Here is a 20,972-nt window from a genome sequence, read left to right as displayed (position 1 = left end):
TTCATCAGAAAAAAGTACTTGGGACCACTTAGCAACAGTCCAGTGCTGCTTCTCTGTAGCCCAGGTCAGGCGCTTCTGCCGCTGTTTATGGTTCAAAAGTGGCTTTACCTGGGGAATGCGGCACCTGTAGCCCATTTCCTGCACACGCCTGTGCACGGTGGCTCTGGATGTTTCCACACCAGACTCAGTCCACTGCTTCCTCAGGTTCCCCAAGGTCTGGAATCGGTCCTTCTCCACAATCTTCCTCAGGGTCCAGTCACCTCTTCTCGTTGTACAGCGTTTTCTGCCACATTGTTTCCTTCCAACAGACTTACCATTGAGGTGCCTTGATACAGCACTCTGGGAACAGCCTATTTGTTGAGAAATTTCTTTCTGGGTCTTACCCTCTTGCTTGAGGGTGTCAATGATGGCCTTCTTGACATCTGTCAGGTCGCTAGTCTTACCCATGATGGGGGTTTTGAGTAATGAACCAGGCAGGGAGTTTTTAAAAGCCTCAGGTATCTTTTGCATGTGTTTAGAGTTAATTAGTTGATTCAGAAGATTAGGGTAATAGGTCGTTTAGAGAACCTTTTCTTGATATGCTAATTTATTGAGACAGGTTTTTTGGGTTATCAGGAGTTGTATGCCAAAATCATCAGTATTAAAACAATAAAAGACCTGACAAATTTCAGTTGGTGGATAATGAATCTATAGTATATGAAAGTTTAATTGTAATCATTACATTATGGTAAATAATGAAATTTAACACTATATGCTAATTTTTTGAGAAGGACCTGTACATTGCACAGTACCACTCCTCCTGTCCTGTGTATATACATTGCACAGTACCACTCCTCCTGTCCTTTATATGTACATTGCACAGTACCACTTCTCCTGTCCTGTATATATACACTGCACAGTACCACTCCTCCTGTCCTGTATATGTACATTGCACAGTACCACTCCTCCTGTCCTGTGTATATACATTGCACAGTACCACTCCTCCTGTCCTTTATATGTACATTGCACAGTACCACTTCTCCTGTCCTGTATATGTGCATTGCACAGTACCACTCCTCCTGTCCTTTATGTGTACATTGCACAGTACCACTCCTCCTGTCCTGTATATGTACATTGCACAGTACCACTTCTCATGTCCTGTATATGTACATTGCACAATACCACTTCTCCTGTCCTGTATATATACACTGCACAGTACCACTTCTCATGTCCTGTATATATACATTGCACAGTACCACTCCTCCTGTCCTGTGTATGTACACTGCACAGTACCACTCCTCCTGTCCTGTATATGTACATTGCACAGTACCACTTCTCCTGTCCTGTATATATACACTGCACAGTACCACTTCTCCTGTCCTGTATATGTGCATTGCACAGTACCACTCCTCCTGTCCTTTATGTGTACATTGCACAGTACCACTCCTCCTGTCCTGTATATGTACATTGCACAGTACCACTTCTCATGTCCTGTATATGTACATTGCACAATACCACTTCTCCTGTCCTGTATATGTACATTGCACAGTACCACTCCTCCTATCCTGTATATATACACTGCACAGTACCACTTCTCCTGTCCTGTATATATACTGCACAGTACCACTTCTCCTGTCCTGTATATACACTGCACAATACCACTTAACCTGTCCTGTATATATACACTGCACAGTAACACTCCTCCTGTCCTGTATATATACACTGCACAGTACACTTCTCGTGTCCTGTATATATACACTGCACAGTACCACTCCTCCTGTCCTGTATATATACACTGCACAGTAACACTCCTCCTGTCCTGTATATATACACTGCACAGTACACTTCTCGTGTCCTGTATATACACACTGCACAGTACCACTCCTCCTGTCCTGTATATATACACTGCACAGTACCACTCCTCCTGTCCTGTATATATACACTGCACAGTACCACTCCTCCTGTCCTGTATATATACACTGCACAGTACCACTCCTCCTGTCCTGTATATATACACACTGCACAGAACCACTCCTCCTATCCTGTATATATACACTGCACAGTACCACTTCTCCTGTCCTTTATATGTTCATTGCACAGTATCACTCCTCCTATCCTGTGTATATACACTGCACAGTATCACTCCTCCTATCCTGTGTATATACACTGCACAGTACCACTCCTCCTGTCCTTTATATGTTCATTGCACAGTACCATTTTTCCTGTCCTTGCAATTTGTGCAAGAAAAAAATCCTGCACATTAAAAACGCTGTGGAGCATGTGGGTCACACGACCGTCATTCTCTCCTACCAGAGAATCAGATCGATTATCGTAATGACACTCGTCTCAAATTCTGATCAAAGTTTGAGCTGAGTTTCAGTTTACAATGAGAGAAAAGCAGGAGAGATGCAGAGAAGACAGAGAACTTAATTTCTCCATTTTCTGAGTCAGGGGATGACATCTGAGTGCAGTCCGATGTTTTCCACAGACCCATAGACTTGTATGGATGTGCGTGATCCTATTCACGAAGCCACTCACAGCATGCTGCAATTTTTTTCTCATTCCTAATCAGCTTGAGAGAAAACACAGCTCTGCACTGAGTATAACCTTTCACAGCGTGCTATCCGATAAATCATGGTTGGCACGTTGCAGTGTTATATGCTGTAAATAATTGTGAACATAACATTGGGACCAAACTATATAATACACAAAAGGCTGCACAGAGATCCATCTTTCTATTTCTTTTGTTTCATAAATGAGTAATGGTCACACCCAAGATGGCTCCACGGTATAGGACAAAAGATAAAGAACAGTGTTCCCTCTAGTGGCTACTGCTAGCCACAGCCAGAAACTACAACTCCCACAACTCCCTGCATCAGCAACTACTTCCAGGCTGTCTGACTAGCCCTGCTGCATGTGATAAGCAATCTAATTTACAAAGGAAGGTAATGCCAGGGGTCTGCTGTGTGGGGTATCATGTGCATTACTCCATCATAGAGGGGCTGACACTGCATAATGGGACTTATAGGAGATATGATGGCCCCTTATTACTAGAAGCAGGAGGTCTAGTCAGTGGGACGGTAGAAGGAATGGTAGAATTCTACAAGACAGGTATAGAATGTCCCTGTAGGAGTGGTTACCAGGAGTGAGGCAGGTAATGGCAGCTGGAGTCCATGCAGATGTCCTTCTCTGCCACATCCATCAGCAGGACTTGCCCATTGCTGGACTGTTCTGTAGGCATTATAGTAATGTTGTATTCTCTCCCTATCTAGGGGATTGGCAGATTTTCATGGTTGCTGTTGCGGGCATCCTTGAGGAGTTATCGGGCAGGTTGACCAAGGGTCCTGGCGTTCACTTCATCTTCTGCCTTCCCGGAATCAATAAGTGCCAGCCACTGATACCTCTGCCCGTATACACACCAGTCATCAGACGGGGGTAATTCTAGGTAGGGGAGTACTAAGATAACAAACTCATCAGATCAAGGTCTTATTCAGATGTTCATTTTTATCATCCACATGCTGTCCTATACTATGGGATACTTCCCTTTTTTTTTTCTTGCAGACCAGGGGTCTACATAAAAAGAGGAGAAACATGTCTTACGCTTGTCCCGTTTACAGTCTAGGGCCTCATTCACATGAGATTTACAGTCTAGGGCCTCATTCACATGGGATTTGCAGTCTAGGGCCTCATTCACATGGGATTTGCAGTCTAGGGCCTCATTCACATGGGATGCACAGTCTAGGGCCTCATTCACATGGGATGCACAGTCTAGGGCCTCATTCACATGGGATGCACAGTCTAGGGCCTCATTAACACGGGATGCACAGTCTAGGGCCTCATTCACATGGGATGTACAGTCTATGGCCTCATTAACACGGGAAGTACAGTCTAGGGCCTCATTCACATGGGATTTACAGTCTATGGCCTCATTCACATGGGATGTACAGTCTAGGGCCTCATTAACACGGGAAGTACAGTCTAGGGCCTCATTCACATGGGATGTACAGTCTAGGGCCTCATTCACATGGGATGCACAGTCTAGGGCCTCATTAACACGGGATGCACAGTCTATGGCCTCATTCACATGGGATTTACAGTCTATGGCCTCATTCACATGGGATGCACAGTCTATGGCCTCATTCACATGGGATGTACAGTCTATGGCCTCATTAACACGGGATGCACAGTCTAGGGCCTCATTCACATGGGATGTACAGTCTATGGCCTCATTAACACGGGATGTACAGTCTAGGGCCTCATTCACATGGGATGTACAGTCTATGGCCTCATTAACACGGGAAGTACAGTCTAGGGCCTCATTCACATGGGATTTACAGTCTATGGCCTCATTCACATGGGATGTACAGTCTAGGGCCTCATTCACATGGGATGTACAGTCTAGGGCCTCATTCACATGGGATGCACAGTCTAGGGCCTCATTCACATGGGATGTACAGTCTATGGCCTCATTAACACGGGATGTACAGTCTATGGCCTCATTCACATGGGATTTACAGTCTATGGCCTCATTCACATGGGATGCACAGTCTATGGCCTCATTCACATGGGATGCACAGTCTAGGGCCTCATTAACATGGGATGTACAGTCTAGGGCTTCATTAACACGGGATGTACAGTCTATGGCCTCATTCAAATGGGATGTACAGTCTATGGCCTCATTCACATGGGATGCACAGTCTATGGCCTCATTAACACGGGATGTACAGTCTATGGCCTCATTCAAATGGGATGTACAGTCTATGGCCTCATTCACATGGGATGTACAGTCTATGGCCTAATTAACACGGGATGTACAGTCTAGGGCCTCATTCACATGGGATTTACAGTCTATGGCCTCATTCACATGGGATGTACAGTCTAGGGCCTCATTCACATGGGATGTACAGTCTAGGGCCTCATTCACATGGGATGCACAGTCTAGGGCCTCATTCACATGGGATGTACAGTCTATGGCCTCATTAACACGGGATGTACAGTCTAGGGCCTCATTCACATGGGATTTACAGTCTATGGCCTCATTCACATGGGATGCACAGTCTATGGCCTCATTCACATGGGATGCACAGTCTATGGCCTCATTCACATGGGATGCACAGTCTATGGCCTCATTAACACGGGATGTACAGTCTAGGGCCTCATTAACACGGGATGTACAGTCTATGGCCTAATTAACACGGGATGTACAGTCTAGGGCCTCATTCACATGGGATGTACAGTCTATGGCCTCATTAACACGGGATGTACAGTCTAGGGCCTCATTCACATGGGATTTACAGTCTATGGCCTCATTCACATGGGATGTACAGTCTAGGGCCTCATTCACATGGGATGTACAGTCTAGGGCCTCATTCACATGGGATGCACAGTCTAGGGCCTCATTCACATGGGATGTACAGTCTATGGCCTCATTAACATGGGATGTACAGTCTAGGGCCTCATTAACACGGGATGTACAGTCTAGGGCCTCATTCACATGGGACTTACAGTCTAGGGCCTCATTCACATGGGACTTACAGTCTAGGGCCTCATTCACATGGGATGTACAGTCTAGGGCCTCATTAACACGGGATTTACAGTCTATGGCCTCATTCACATGGGATTTACAGTCTAGGGCCTCATTCACATGGGATTTACAGTCTAGGGCCTCATTCACATGGGATTTACAGTCTAGGGCCTCATTCACATGGGATTTACAGTCTAGGGCCTCATTCACATGGGATTTACAGTCTAGGGCCTCATTCACATGGGATTTACAGTCTAGGGCCTCATTCACATGGGATTTACAGTCTAGGGCCTCATTCACATGGGATTTACAGTCTAAGGCCTCATTCACATGGGATTTACAGTCTAGGGCCTCATTCACACAGCAGTTTTTCTCATACAAGTTTTATTTGTATTTTTCATGGATTACACAGACCCCTATTGTAGTTCACACATCCATGTTATTTTGTGTGGACTGAGTGGTCCACACAAAATAACAGGCTTGCATGATATTGAGCTGAGTCTCGTTCATCAATGCAAGTTTATTGATCTGTATTAAGTAGGACGGCACTCGGATGTCATCTGTCTGTTTTTCAGGGACTGTTTATTATGAGAAGCTTGAGAAACCATCACTTCTTTTTTTTTTTTTTTTAATTCGAGAAAAAGTGATGCAAAATCTGCGCTACAGGTGTCCTATCTAATACATCCGAGTCCAGACAACGTATTTGCGGCTTTTCTTTATTCAGTTATTCAGTCAACGCCTTTTCAAAGTGCTACAGACTTCATCAGGACAAGAAAACCATAGTTTACAACACAATAGTTACATTTAGGGCTCATTTCCACTTGCAAGAGAAAAAACGGTCCGTAATCTGGACCGAAAAAACGGATGTAGCGTATGCGATTGTCATGTGAGTGCAATGCGATTTTTAATCGCACCATCCGTATGACATCCGTATGCAATCCGTTTTTTTTCTCTGCAACTATTTTTATATAGTCATTTACAGGACCATTTACAGTGTTCTATGCCGCAGAATGGTAATGTATCCGTAAAAAACGGACGGAATATGGATGTTCCGTATTCCATGCGTTTTTTTTCTCACACCCATTGACTTGCATTGGCGAGTCTCGTCCGAGACTCGCAGCAAATTGCAGCATGCTGCGATTTTTTTCTCAGTCCGATTTCGGCTGAGAAAAAAATCACGAATGAAAAGACACCTATTGAATAACATTGGTCCGAGTGCAATCCGATTTTTTATCGGATTGCACTCGTCCGTTTTCCTCGCAAGTGGAAATGAGCCCTTATAGTGATGAGGGTTCAAATGTTGGCGCCAAATAGTCGCATGATGAGTCAGGGTTCATCACAGTGCATCAGGAAACACATATACACACCACCAAAAACACTGATGGCAGATTCTAAAGCGTCTCCTCTCAAAAAAACAATCCTTAAAAAACATTTGTGGCTTCTGTGCGCTGACCAATATTTTTTCACGGACCCATAGACTTGCATTGTTGCGATTGATCCGAGACATGAATCAAAATCAGACAAGTCTCCATGATTTTGTGCAAAAATACAAAGACATGTCACAACTAGTGATGAGCGAACGTGCTCAGATAAGGCGTTATCCTAGCATGCTTGTGTGCTAACCGAGTGACTTCATTGTTCTCGAATAATATGTCCGAGTCCCCGCGCCTACATGCCTGGCATCTGTTAGACAGCTGCAACACATCCAGGGATTGCCTATTTGTGTTATGGCTGTCAAACAGACACAAGACATTAAGCCTCGACAGGGACTCGACACAATTTTCGAGTACGCCGAAGATACTCTGTTAGCACCTGAGCATGCTCAGATAACACCTTATCCAAGCATGTTCGCTCATCACCAGTCACAACCCCATAGTTTTATAAAACCAGGACAACTCATTTAATGTGCCCATCATTTTTCCAGGAAAAATAGCTGTTAATTTGCTGCCATTTTTCTTCCTAAGGAAATTATGGAACCCCTGATGGAGGCTTAGACATCTGTTAGAAAAGCAGGGACTGGAGGAAAATTTCTGGAGGAAAATTTCAGGCATTAGTCACATCACAGCTTGACATGAATTATACAAGCTGTGGCGTTATGCCCCAACCCTGCCTAATTGGTGACGTGGAAGCGCCAAAAATTGCACAATTTTTTTGCAACCATGAGTTGTGGAAAAATTTTGTGTGTTCTAAAAGTTTTTATGACAGATTTCTGACAAATAGAGACTGTATAGCGTTATTATATATATTTTGTATTTAGGTACTACATGACATGCTTGCTTGGAAAGTATCAGGCACTATAACATAGGTGTAGGCAGGAATATGCGAACGGCAATATAATACCGTATTTATGGGGATTTCCAAGGTAATAATCTGTCCCCATAATGTTTGCCTTGCGGCAATTCCTCCAGTAAAGGGCATAAGTATTACTGCACTATATAGTGACGGTACATGTGGAACTTCAGACGCAAGGCCACTTCATCTTCAATTCCTGTAGACACTGGATAGCTGACAAGGCCTTTCCTTGGGTCACAGGAGGATGATCATCTGATGTAATCTTTGCCCGCACTTCAGAGATCGCAAAAAATGGCAAAGGACACATGTGTGGTGACTGAGAGGATCCTCGACCTTGCCTTTGAGATCATCTACCTGCTAACTGGAGAGGTGAGGTTATTTTAGGATAATGTAGCATGACATGACTTCTTTTGTTCTCTTTCTGATTTTGTGTCCGAATCATTTTCCATTGTCTTTTTTATTTTGGTGTTTTGCGCCTTTTTCTTTTTTTTTTGTGAAGACACAACATTTATTGCATATGTACTCCAGTGTCCCTCTGAAGTGATTTTATGTATGTCAGTAAATTTTTTAGCAATTTTTGCGACCTTTTCAAAAAGATGTGTTTTTATTTTTGACTTGGAAAGAAAAGACCATTTCTGACTTGACACAAAATTCATGAACCATGCGTACCATTTTGATGAATTTGGCGTAATAAACATCAGTAAATGCCACAAGATAAAAAAAAAAGAAAAGTGACTTAAAAGAAGCAAAACGCAAACTATGAATTGGGACCTTTGTGTTTATTCTACATTTGTAGGCAGGGCTGTGTAGTCGGTGTCCATTTTGGTGGCGTCGGTATAAAATGGGCCAACTCTGTCTCCTAAAATATATTTTAAATTAGGTTCAGTAGTTCAGTGCAGGATGTGCTGTGAATTTTTTCATAAGAATATGGGAAAGTTATGAAATATCCTATAAATGTCTATTCCTGATCTAAGGATCTCTGCTTTTAGTTGAGATGAATCTGTGCTGCACTTTATGTACATGCTCAGTAGTGAGGCGGTGCTGTGGAGTCAGGGTATGTACATGCTCAGTAGTGAGGAGGTGCTGTGGAGTCAGGGTATGTACATGTTCAGTAGTGAGGATGTGCAGTCCTGTGGGGTCAGGGGTCCTGAAGGTGGCCATGTTGGAGCCTTTCTACACGTCATTGTCTTGCTTGACAGCAATATTTAAGAGATTAAACTGATACCAAATTTTTCTTTGGTGCAATTTTGTAGCACAAAAAGCACTTGTGCTTAACAGAGCAGGTTCAGTTCCTGAGCCCGCTCCCTATAGTGGAAGCACATGTACGGTGGCCATTGTTAAGCAGGAACCTTTCAGAAGAGATTGCCTACTTTAAGCTTAGACCAATAAATGTAATATGCTGGACAATCTCTTTAATACAGGACCATGTAGGTGAGAGATTTTGGAAAATATCATCTGACTTAACCAGGATCTTCTCGCCATTAATAAAAGACATGACTGACTGGAGAGGTAAGGAATTCAAGGAATGTATATAATGACATTTATCAGTGTTTCTCTTCATACACAGGATTACAAAGTGGTGAAGAAGACATCTGGAGAGGGTGTTACATCCTTCAACTATCCCCTCGTTTCCCTAGGATGGCACCGGACCCAGATACCAATCCAGAAGGGATCTTCACCTAAGTCACTGTTACATGACAGAAACTATGATCAGAAGATCCTAGACCTCACCAACAAGATTATTGAGTTGCTGGCTGGAGAGGTGAGGGCTGATTAATGAGACATTATACAGTAACACAGGGGCTGATGTGTCTTTCTAATGACTGTATCATTGTGTGTCAGGTTCCTATAAGGTGTCAGGATGTTTCTGTCCATTTCTCCATGGAGGAGTGGGAGTACATAGAACGACACAACGATCTCTACAAGCAAGCCGTGATGGAGAACATTCAAGTATCACAAGGTGAAATCTGCTCTGTCTGTGACTATAACATTATAATACCTGAGATCTGTTGTATACATAGGTATGTGCTCCTCATGTTCTTCAGATATGTGGAAATATTTACTTGTAAAACCCACAAACTGTTGTGTGTAAGCGCAAACGTTCATTGGTCTGACTGTCAAAACAGTCAATCTAGATTGAGATGCTCTGAATCTGTACCATAACTTACTGCATACTGTGCATACATACATACTGTGGCCCTTGTGGAATCATTTCTGATATATCAGAGTCCCTTTTCTTTTTGTCTTGTGTTGTTCACTGACTTTTTTGCGCCAATTTGTCCAAAATGGAGCATGAAGTTTATGACTTTGGCACCAGAAGAAAAATGCTCTTTATTGTTTACTTTAATCGATTTTTTTTGGCGACTTTTTAGCGCAAGAAGTCGACTATATGTCTAAAATGCGCCTAATTAAAAACTCCACCAGAAAGCTTTTAGGCAGGAACTGGCATCACATGTTTAACCACTTCATGACGTGGGCCGTAATGTGATCGCGCCGGAAGCGCGTCACTAATTCCGCCCATCGGCGCCCATGTCACATGACCGCAGGTTGCCGATGGGTTGGCATGACATGCATACATGCTGCCCGATCTACGGGCATTATCAGCTGTCAAGTTAATTTCAAGTTCCCTGTTCTGGAGGTTCTTGTGCAGGATTCCACGCGGGTATTCAGATTTTCTGCAATGGTCACTAGAATAATCTGTTCATATTTTGATTGCTTTAGCTGTGTAATAATATCACTGGTAACCAGCTCCTCTTGAGGGACCATATAAATCTTTGTATTACTTTGGCTGCCATTGCTAACTGTGCTAGATCCTTTTGTTCAGCGCAGTCGTCAGGTAGACAACAACTCTGATTTGTGCAAGAACATAATATGAAAGCCTATGGTCAGTGGTCTTGTCAGGGCTTGTATCGAAACCCCCCGCAAAATGGGATTCGGGCGTATGTACCAAAGGGGCCATAGGCTTTAATGGTGCTGACGTAGAATTATTTATTATTATAGCGTCATTTATTCCATGTTGCTTTACATGTGAAAGGGGTATACATAATATAAAAAATGTATAATAACTAAAACAAGTACAATAATCATGATGAACAATACATGACTGGTACAGGAGGAGAGAGGACCCTGCCCGCGAGGATACAGTAGGTGAGGCAGGAGCTGGTCGTGCAGCGGTATATTGGAGCGAGGGTTACTGCCAGGTTGTAGGCTTGTCGGAAGAGGTAGGTCTTCAGGTTCTTTTTGAAGTTTTCCACGGTAGGTGAGCGTCTATGATGGGGTAAAGAGTTCTGGATTAGGGAGGATGCACGGGAGAGGACTTGAATGCGATTATGGGAAGAGGAAATGAGAGGGAAGTTGAGAAGGCGATCTAGATAAAGACTGGTAAATAGGGTGCACCCCAATGCATCATATAACAATATGAAAATAATGTAAGTATCAGGGTTCTACACCTGTTCCATTGTGTCCCCACATGTCTATATTTTGCCTTGCTTATACATCAGTCAGCGCTTTTTATCATGTACTATGCAAACTGCATGTTTTTAGATGGGTTTAATGTTTTTTGGTATGTCCTTGGCACTCAATAAAGTTGTGATATATTTTTGTATTTAATCGGGTCTGGTGTGCACACCATTTTTTTTTTGAGAAGGAGATCCAGGTCACAGATGTATGTAGGAGACAGGTTGCGGATGGCTTTGTGTGTCATGGTTAGGGTTTTGAACTGGAGTCTCTGGGCAATGGGGAGCCAGTGAAGAGATGGGCCGAGGGAGTCTATGAGTTGTCTCAGGCTGAAGGTGTAGACAGAGAAGAGCAGGGGTGCTAGAACTGAATTTTTGGGGGACACTGACACTGTTGAAGGCAGAGGACCGTTCCAAGAGGAGGAGGACAGAGTAATGTCGCTTTGCTTTGACAGTTAGTAGGTCATTGTTGACTTTATTTAGGGCAGTTTTGGTTGAATGATTCAGTTGGAATTGTAGTGCAGCGTTATCCACACTGCAGTGATGAGGCAGTGACCCAGCAAAGTTCAAAGCAAAACGTGTTTTAATGTCCAACTCACAGAAATATAAAGCATACGATATCCTCCAGATTGCAGCCAGGAAACAAAATAGTCCACATCCGAGACCTGTTGTCGTGGGTGACTGCACCGCCGGGTACGCTGAGGGCTCCGCTTGGCTCTGTGTTGCCTCACACAGGTGGAGCTCTGCAGGGAAGGAAACGGACTGCCCCACTACCATTCTGTAGTCCATTTAAAAAAATAAAAGCCCAGAGCAGGTTTTCTTAAATCTGCCTTGCACAAATAGCTTGCCCAAGACCAACACTTACTTTTATTTTACATTGCAATCACAGCTATGTCTGTGACTGCAATGCACTGCCACGGCCTCAATATGCCTCCGTGCGCATCCTGGGGGGGACACATTGTGACCCTCGCATGTGACACCGGTCACTGCCTCACAGAAGCCAAATTTTAACTGGTCAAAGAGGGAGCAGGAGAACAGTTTGGAGGATAGTTCAAGATGGGCATGCTGTTCCAATAGTTTTGAGGCATAGGAGAAAAATGATAGCCGGATACAGAGATGGGTAAAGGGAGGGCTATTTGGAGATGGGTGTGGTCGAGGACAGAGAAAGGATTCAGAAGGATCTAGATGAGCTTGAACAATGGTCATTGACTAATAGAATGGTATTTAACATTAACAGAAATAAACACTTGAAATACCGTATTTTTTGGACTATAAGACGCACTTTTCCCCCCAATTTTTTTTGGGGAAAACGGGGGTGCGTCTTATAGTCAGAATATACCATACTTACAATTAGTGAGGTGGCGGCAGGAGTCAGGCAATTCTTCCTGTGGTCCAACGCTGCAGGACACTGATCTCACTCCCATCCCGGTGCGGCAGGTTCGGCGGTGCTCGGTGGTGCGGGGGCTCCAGCGATATTTTGCTGAGATCTCAATCTGCGCATGCACCACCTCCGGCGGCTATAGCATCGAGGCAATGGAAGTGCAGGGGCTCTGGGCTTTCACAAAATGTCGCCGGAGGCCCCGCACCACTGAACCTGCCCCACCAGTCTGGGTCATATCATCGCCAGACCACCAAACACCCCCTGTGACTCCGCTCCACAAGCGCTGCTGATCCTCCCCAGGGTAAGCTGAATTCAGGACTGTAAGATGAACCCCCATTTGACGCATTCATTTTTTTCCCCATTTTCCTTCTGAAAATCTGGGGTGCGTCTTATGGTCCGATGCGTCTTATAGTCCGAAAAATACGGGTAGATAACTCTGTTTGTAATGACTCTATATATGAGTTTCACTTTTTGTATTCAACTGAAATAAATTAACTTTTTGATGATATTCTAATTTAGTGAGAAGCCCTTGTACTTACATAGATTGAAAAAAAAGACAAAGGTCCATCAAAGTTCAATCTTTCTCCAGTAGTTATACATTCTCTGTCCCTAGATTATTAATAACACACAATCTAATTTGTTGTGAGCAAAGCATCCAGCCCTTTATTAATGCCGATATAGTGTCTGACTGCTCTAACTGTAAAGAACCTTTTCCTATGTAGATGAGGGAATCGCCTCCATATGTAGTGAATGCCCCCTAGTCCTTTTTATGGTCTTGGGAAGGAATAGGTCCCATGACAGTGCTTTGTTTTGACCACATGCTTTTATACATATGAATGACATCTCCTCTGAGACGTCATTTTTCTCAGCTAAACAAGCCCAGCTTTTCCAATTTCTTATCAAAAGAAAGGCCTTCCATTCCATGTGATAATCTAGTTACTCGCCATTGAGCGACTAACTTCCCAACAACTTTTTTAAAATATAACTGTCTTGATGCTTTTATCACTTTCTGACCAACCTTTGGTATAGTTCTGCAAGATAGCAAATCATAGTCCTTGTTCACTTGCCTGTTTGTTCATAGCTGTAGTGAGTGAGTAATAATGAGCTGTCTCAATATTAAATGACTTTTTCTTTATAACAGGTTACTCAAATAGTACATGTACAACGGCAGGAACTCATGGACACGTGCCCACTCGGATGTGTAACAAAGTAAAAAGATTTAAAGAGGATGTTTCAAGACTGAAGAAACCAAGGACTGCAGCAGTAGTATCAAGCAACATGGAGAATCTTAAGAAACCCAACAAGTCATGCCCACATGTAGTCAAAGAACCTGTTCTGCAAAATCCGTCACCTCTTGCTAAAGAAGAACCAGTGTCATGTAATGGAGGTAACCTCAAAGCCCCCCAAATATCCACACCCACAGATCTTACATGTCAATATCCATATCTTCAGATTAAGGAAGAACCCGTCTCTTGTGTTGAAACAAATCTGGACTTGAATTACATAAAACAAAATTTTCCAGCCCCGCATAACAGATGTTTTGAACAAACCAAGAAAGATGAACCCACAGAAGTCATGAATATTTCGTCTTATACAGTAAAAGACAAAGTTAATGGTGGAAAATTATATGGAAACATGGAGAACACCTTTCCTCAAAGAAACCCAGTTGACCATCCGAGTGCAGAAAATCAGGAACAAAAATTAAAAACGCTAATGTGTCCAAAATGTAATAAACCTTTTCCAAACAAGCAACATCTTTCTCTTCATCAGAGAACCCATCTCAGAGAGAAGCCATTTTTGTGTTCTAAATGTGGAAAATCTTTTTCCAAAATCTCACACTACATTAGACACCAGAGTGTCCACATTGGGGTGAAGCCTTACACATGCACAGAGTGTGGGAAGTCCTTCAGTGACCGCTCATACCTCAGCAGACATCAGAGAATGCACGCTAATCTCATATCAAAGCCATTTAAATGTCCAGAATGTGAGATAAGATTTTTGAACCAGTATGAACTGGTGGCCCACTGCAAAATCCACACAGGGAAGAAGCCTTTCGAATGTTCACAGTGTGGCAAACGATTCACTAGAAATTACCAGCTTCTCAATCATGAGAAGGTCCACACAGGGGATGTGCCTTTTCTTTGTTCTCAGTGTGGGACTTGTTTTAGAAATCACACTCTCCTTGTGAAACACCAGCAATACCACGCCAAAGAGAAACAGTTTTCCTGTTCAGAATGTGGGAAATCATTTTCCGATCGTTCACACTTTGCCCGTCACTTGAGGATTCACACTGGAGAAAAACCATTTGTGTGTTCTGAATGTGGCAGACGTTTTAATGATAAATCCAGTATGTCGAGGCATCACAGACTTCACACAGGGGAAAAACCATATGCTTGTTCCAAATGCGGTCAATCATTCAGATACAGCTCCACTCTTTTCAAGCATCAAGAAGTTCACAGTATCAGTAAACCCTTCAAATGTTCAGACTGCGATACTTTTTTTATGAGCAATTCTGAACTTCTCATGCATTGCAGTATCCACTCTGGAGGAAAATGACGCACCCTCTACTCTCGCAAAGCTAGAGAGAAGCCATAATTAATATATGGGATCATTATAGCATAACTTTTAAGTGAATGATCTATCAGAATTGTAATAAATATCACACGTATGGGCTTGTGTGCTATTAATCTCTTGTAGAACTTATGGGTTCAAAGTGCTTTGATTTGAAGCAAAGGGTGATGATCCAATAGAAATTATGGCAGCTGTTTAGGAGCAAGCAAAGCTTTCGCTATTTTTGATAGTGGTCACAAAATGCAACCCAATGTGTAAAGGGATTATGTTTTCACTTCAGCTAATGGTGCATAACGCATACAGTAGACCCCGGTCCATCGAGACTAGTGATTTTTCTAGCTGGTCTTAATGAAGGAGCATATTGGAGTCACATGATCTTGATTCATGAAGATGTGCATGCCCCTTAATGAATCGGGAACATCTGAGAAGGGGGAGTATGATTAATCTTTTAAGGCACGCCACAGTTTGTCATGAATTAGGCCAGGGACCATTGGGTGTTTGCTTTCCACTCTGTAGTGACTTTTAGTCCTCCTCATCACTCCAATAAAACCTGGTCCGGAACTATCAAATAAACTGGCTCAGCACCTAAGCTGCTGCACCAACCAGTACTACCCGGTTTTAATTTCTCACCAAGCTTAATTTATACACTCCATCCAGTATCTTCTCTGTTGGTTGCCTACATATCCCCCTCTTCTTCTCTAGACCAGATGTCTGGGCATTTTGGGCCATCATACAATGAAATCTTGATAATGCGTCTGCAGTCCCCTGTGATTTCTCAGTCTATGTTCTATGGCGAAATTAAAATTCTGCAGCGAGAGGGTTCACCTTCTCACCCTAGCGTTTCTTTCCTTATTATGTTTCAGTCACATTAGCAGGGTATGATCTGACACAAGATTAAATCTCCTACCCAAGAGGTAATACTTCTAGTACCCACTTTACAGCTTAGCATTCACGCTCTACGATGGCATAGTTTTTTTTCTGCTGGAGTCTACTTCCTGCTCAAATATAGTACTGGGTGTTCTTCTCCATTTACAGTTTGAGACAAGATGGCTCCCAACTCCATGTCCGAGGCGTCTGTCTGAACCAAGAAAACATTTTTTTTTTTTTTTAAATCTAGTGTAATTACACAGGTTGTTCACACAGCACTGACTTAAGGCACTGAAAGGCATGTTCCGCCTCGGGAGACCATGACACTATTTCGGATTTCCCTCCTCTTGTTTAGGTCCATTAATGGTTCTGCCTTGAAGGCAAAATTTGGTACAAACCTCTGTTAGTGACCGAAAAAAGAGCCTGCACTTGTTTTTTAGTAACCGGTCTAGAGCAACTCTATATGGCTTCAACTTTATTAATTTTGAGGTTTTATGAAGCCCCTGCCAATAACAAACCCCAGGTACTTGGCCTCCTGTAGTCCTAAAGCACATTTTTCCTGATTCATTGTGAGACCTGCTACACTGATCACATCTAGCTCTGCTTGCACTTTACTCAGATGGCTTCCTCAGTCTGCACTAAAAATAACCACATCATCTAGGTAAGCTGGTGCATAACTATTATGTGGCCTCAAAATTAAATTAATCAATCTCTGAAAGGTTGCAGGGGCTCTATGTAGACGTAGACCAAACGACATGTTCATACACTGGTACAAACCCTCTGGGGTGAAAAAAGCCATTTTTCTTTGGCCCTCTTAGTTATCATAATTTGACAATAACCCTTGGTAAGATCCATAGTCTTAGTTTTAATTCATCTATCCTGGGCATGGGGTATGCATCTAATTTAGAGATTTCATTTAACTTTCAAAAATCATTGCAAAACCTTCAGGTCCCATTTGGTTTGGGAATCAACACACCCGGACTAGACCATTCAATTCGGGACTCTTCACTCGCAGCTCCAACATACATTTGACTTCAGTCAAGATTGCTTCTCAGCGTCCCTCTGGTATTCTATAGTGTTTAAGGTTTATTTTTTTACCTGGTTCAGTAACTATATTATGTTTTATTAGATTGGTATTCCCAGGCAGGGCAGAGAACTTCATTTTGCTCCTCTGGAGGAATTGTTGTGCTTTGTGTTTTTGGGCTGTCAAAAGGGTATAACCTAATTGCACCACTGGAACTGGTTGTGGTAACATACTAAGCTTCAGACCGGTAGCGCCCAATGATTCTATGTCTTTCTAAGGTTTAAAGCAAACCCGTCAGCAGGATTTTGCTAAGTAAACTATAGACATTGTTAGGTTGGCCGTGTTAATGATATCTGGGGTGAACAAATCAGTCTTGTAGTTCTTGTGTAATTAGTGTTAGAAGTTTTCAGCTAATGAGATGCCTGTGCTCCGGGATGGGACTGTAGGCAGAGTCTTATCTTCCTGCTCTAAGTCAAAGAAACCAAGGAAAGACCTGCCCACAGGCCTCCCTAAAGGTACCTTCACATTAAGCGACGCTGCAGCGATAGCGACAACGATGCCGATCGCTGCAGCGTCGCTGTTTGATCGCTGGAGAGCTGTCACACAGACTGCTCTCCAGCGACCAACGATGCCGAGGTCCCCGGGTAACCAGGGTAAACATCGGGTTACTAAGCGCAGGGCCGCGCTTAGTAACCCGATGTTTACCCTGGTTACCAGCGTAAAATGTAAAAAAAACAAACAGTACATACTTACATTCGCGTCCCCCGGCGTCCGCTTCCTGCACTGACTGAGCGCCGGCCCTAACAGCAGAGCGGTGACGTCACCGCTGTGCTGTACTTTCACTTTCACTTTACGGCGCTCAGTCAGTGTGGGAAGCGGACGCCGGGGGACGCGAAGGTGAGTATGTACTGTTTGTTTTTTTACATTTTACACTGGTAACCAGGGTAAACATCGGGTTACTAAGCGCGGCCCTGCGCTTAGTAACCCGATGTTTACCCTGGTTACCAGTGTAAAACATCGCTGGCATCGTTGCTTTTGGTGTCAAACACGACGATACACGCCGGTCTGACGACCAAATAAAGTTCTGAACTTTGTTCAACGACCAGCGATATCACAGCAGGATCCAGATCGCTGCTGCGTGTCAAACTAAACGATATCGCTAGCCAGGACGCTGCAACGTCACGGATCGCTAGCGATATCGTTTAGTGTGAAGGTACCTTAAGGCCTGCGGTACTTCTTTCACAGAGAACATTAAAGATGGAAAAAAATAATCCCAATCACATCCATCTTTTTCCACTACCTTTTTTTAACATGTGCTTCAGTGTCTTATTGAACCTCTCTTGTCCATCCATTTGAGGATGATATACCGAAGTATATACGTGTGCATCTTCTGCATTTGGCACAATTCCTTCATTAGCTTTGATATGAAGAATGCGCCTAGATCAGTAAAGATTTCCGTGGGACTCCCCATCCGAGAAAACTTAATAACTCATGGGCAATATTTTTGGATGTGGTATATCTTGAGAACCGCTTCAGGATAGAGTGTGACAAAATCCCTCCCAAACCTCTCAAAGGGTATTTCAATGATTGGGAGAGGTACTAGTGGGCTGCGACAATAGGTCATGTGCACAGTTATTCGGCATACGGGGCAGGACTTTCAGTAATCCTCGATTTCCTTGTACATCTCCATCCAGAAAAACCTCCAAATCCTCTCCTGGGTTTTCTCTGTCCCCAAGAGTCCCCCTAGAACTTAACCATGAGCCACATCAAGCACCTTGTGCCCAGGGCCGGCTCCAGGTTTTTGAGGGCCCCGGGCGAAAGAGTCTCAGTGGGCCCCCCCCTTTAACACATACCCCGATTTATGCTGCACAGATACGGCACAGAAATGTATAGTACAATGCCAGATTTCACTTCTTACATGTGTAGGGGTTCACTCGCTCAGATGCGTAGGAGGAAACAGGAGGCACATTCTCTTTAAAAGTTCACAGGTTTATTTGCTCCATAAACCAGCAAGGCAGCAACAAAAAAGGAAAACAGTCTGTACAGCAGGCCTGACGGCACACAGGCTGTGAAATGTCCAGCACTCAGGCTCTATCTGAAGCCACAGACACAGAAGGGCTTCTTCCTCTCAATACAGACTCCTGTCTGTAGTGTCCCACCTGGACACGTGGAAATCTGTCCACCCTGACAGACTTCCAAACACTTACCGCCATGTGCCAAACACACCTCCATTATGTAGCCTGAAACCACACCCAGGTACCTGTCACATGATTAGACATGTGGTTCTGACATCACCACAGGTCCTGAAATAAACATAGATAAGCATGGTTATGCCCCTTACCCAGGGGTGAGGTATATGGGTAGCCAGACCCTCCCATCTCTCATAGCTACCCGTAACCCGGACCCAAATATACCAAACAATGCCTTATTACTTTATGTGCATTAAAGAAAACACTCCGGGTTACATCACAGCGACAAGCCTTCTCTGTGATACATACCTCCCGTCGACTATACAACCTTAAGCCATGCTACATACCTCCCCCCTCTGCCTAAAGCCGTGGGGCTTGGCACTTGTCCTAAACCGACTAGAGACCCCTCTCAGTCGTCCCTGACAGCCAAACCGTCTGTCAAAGTCAGGGCCTGGCACTGAACCCTTACGTCGGTATTCGTCAACCCTTTCCGTCACATCCTTTGATAACGATGACCCCTTGTCATCTTGTCTGCTACAGGATCTCCCGCTTAGGTCACTGAGCCCTGAACTAACTGAGGAGTCACTATTTCTAGCTCTTCCATCTGACCACCTTTGGTTCTCTCTCGGTTGTTGATCTCTCCTATTGTCTTTCTTTGGAGAGCAGCTCTTCTCTTTACGTCTATATCCTCTGTTAACTTCAGCTTGAGGACTTCCAGGCTTTAGAGCACCTCTTCGCCTCTCTGGCAGCTGTTTATTAACTTGCAGTCTCTCAAGTCTCAGCTGTTCTACCTCCCTTAGGTATACCATGCGATATTCCAGGAGCATGCGGATATTCCTAAGACTCTCTCTGGATCTGACAACCAGGAACGGAACCATCCCATCTTCACCCATGACCTGGACCTCTTCATCAGCCAGTATCCTCAGTCTCTTCAGACCGGATTTATCCACCATCTCCTGCATCACTCTCCCAAGTTTCCCAATGACCTTTGCCACCAGAACTTTGGGTACTTGGACTGTGTCTTCCATTAAGCCCAGCCGACTAAGATTTCCTTTCACGCTCCAAACGTCGAACGGCTTCATCATTCTTCAAAATGATCTTGTGCTTTGTACGGAGGCAGTGTAGGTGCATATCCCTCAGGATAGCCACCCGCTTCACTGTGACTTCCCTAGTCGACAGTATGACCAACTGTTTAGTCTCTGGTGCCCAGTGCACACTACATGCTTCCACTGCTTTTCTGAAGGCCTCATGCACACCTTCACCGGTACAGGCTTCTTGCACCTCTTCGGGTACATCAATCACGGTCTTGAAGAGCGGGGTCTCACTCTCTTCATAGACAGACGGCTCCCTTTTTGTCTCTGACCTTTCCACCAAGATGTCTGTCACGACCGGGTGACTGTCTTGTTCCGCTTTTAGCACAAACTCTTCCTCAGTCTTGTCTTCTGCTTTAGCCTTCGACAAGATGGGCATTGGCAACTCCTCTGCCAGGCAGCGATGTTCCTCCTCTCTCTGGAGAAGCTCCTGCTGATGCTTTTCTTGAGCCATTCTGAGCACGTCCATATCTTTCAATATGGCCCTATTCATGGTTTGACACGCTGATAGGTGACCTCTGAGCTCAGAGACTTCCTTCTCCAGCTCATCCACTCTGTGCTCAACCGCCAGTCTCAGGACCCTTGCTTGCTCGACTGCC

The 20,972-nt window shown here is 44.0% G+C and overlaps 1 protein-coding gene across 5 annotated transcripts; it reads left to right on the top strand.

Annotated features, from left to right (window-relative positions):
- The first annotated feature begins 2,822 nt into the window (after window positions 1-2,822).
- LOC143764933 (uncharacterized) lies at window positions 2,823-15,299 on the top strand. 5 transcript variants are annotated; one of them, XM_077251061.1, is made up of 6 exons: window positions 2,823-2,924; window positions 3,252-3,424; window positions 8,036-8,164; window positions 9,363-9,557; window positions 9,638-9,755; window positions 13,773-15,299. In XM_077251061.1, exons 3-6 carry the CDS (start codon window positions 8,087-8,089, stop codon window positions 15,185-15,187), a joined length of 1,806 nt encoding a protein of 601 aa, XP_077107176.1. In that variant the 5' UTR covers window positions 2,823-2,924; window positions 3,252-3,424; window positions 8,036-8,086; the 3' UTR covers window positions 15,188-15,299. The 5 variants fall into 5 exon arrangements, with proteins under 5 accessions (XP_077107176.1, XP_077107174.1, XP_077107175.1 ...); XM_077251059.1 differs by having other exon boundaries at window positions 7,998-8,164; XM_077251060.1 differs by having other exon boundaries at window positions 7,912-8,164.
- The last annotated feature ends 5,673 nt before the right edge of the window (window positions 15,300-20,972 follow it).

The sequence above is a fragment of the Ranitomeya variabilis genome, chromosome 4 (assembly GCF_051348905.1).
Source record: "Ranitomeya variabilis isolate aRanVar5 chromosome 4, aRanVar5.hap1, whole genome shotgun sequence".
In the NCBI taxonomy this organism is placed as follows: Eukaryota; Metazoa; Chordata; class Amphibia; order Anura; family Dendrobatidae; genus Ranitomeya; species Ranitomeya variabilis.
The sequence above is the reverse complement of the archived record's forward strand: the minus strand, read 5'-3'. Positions and strand labels throughout refer to the sequence as shown.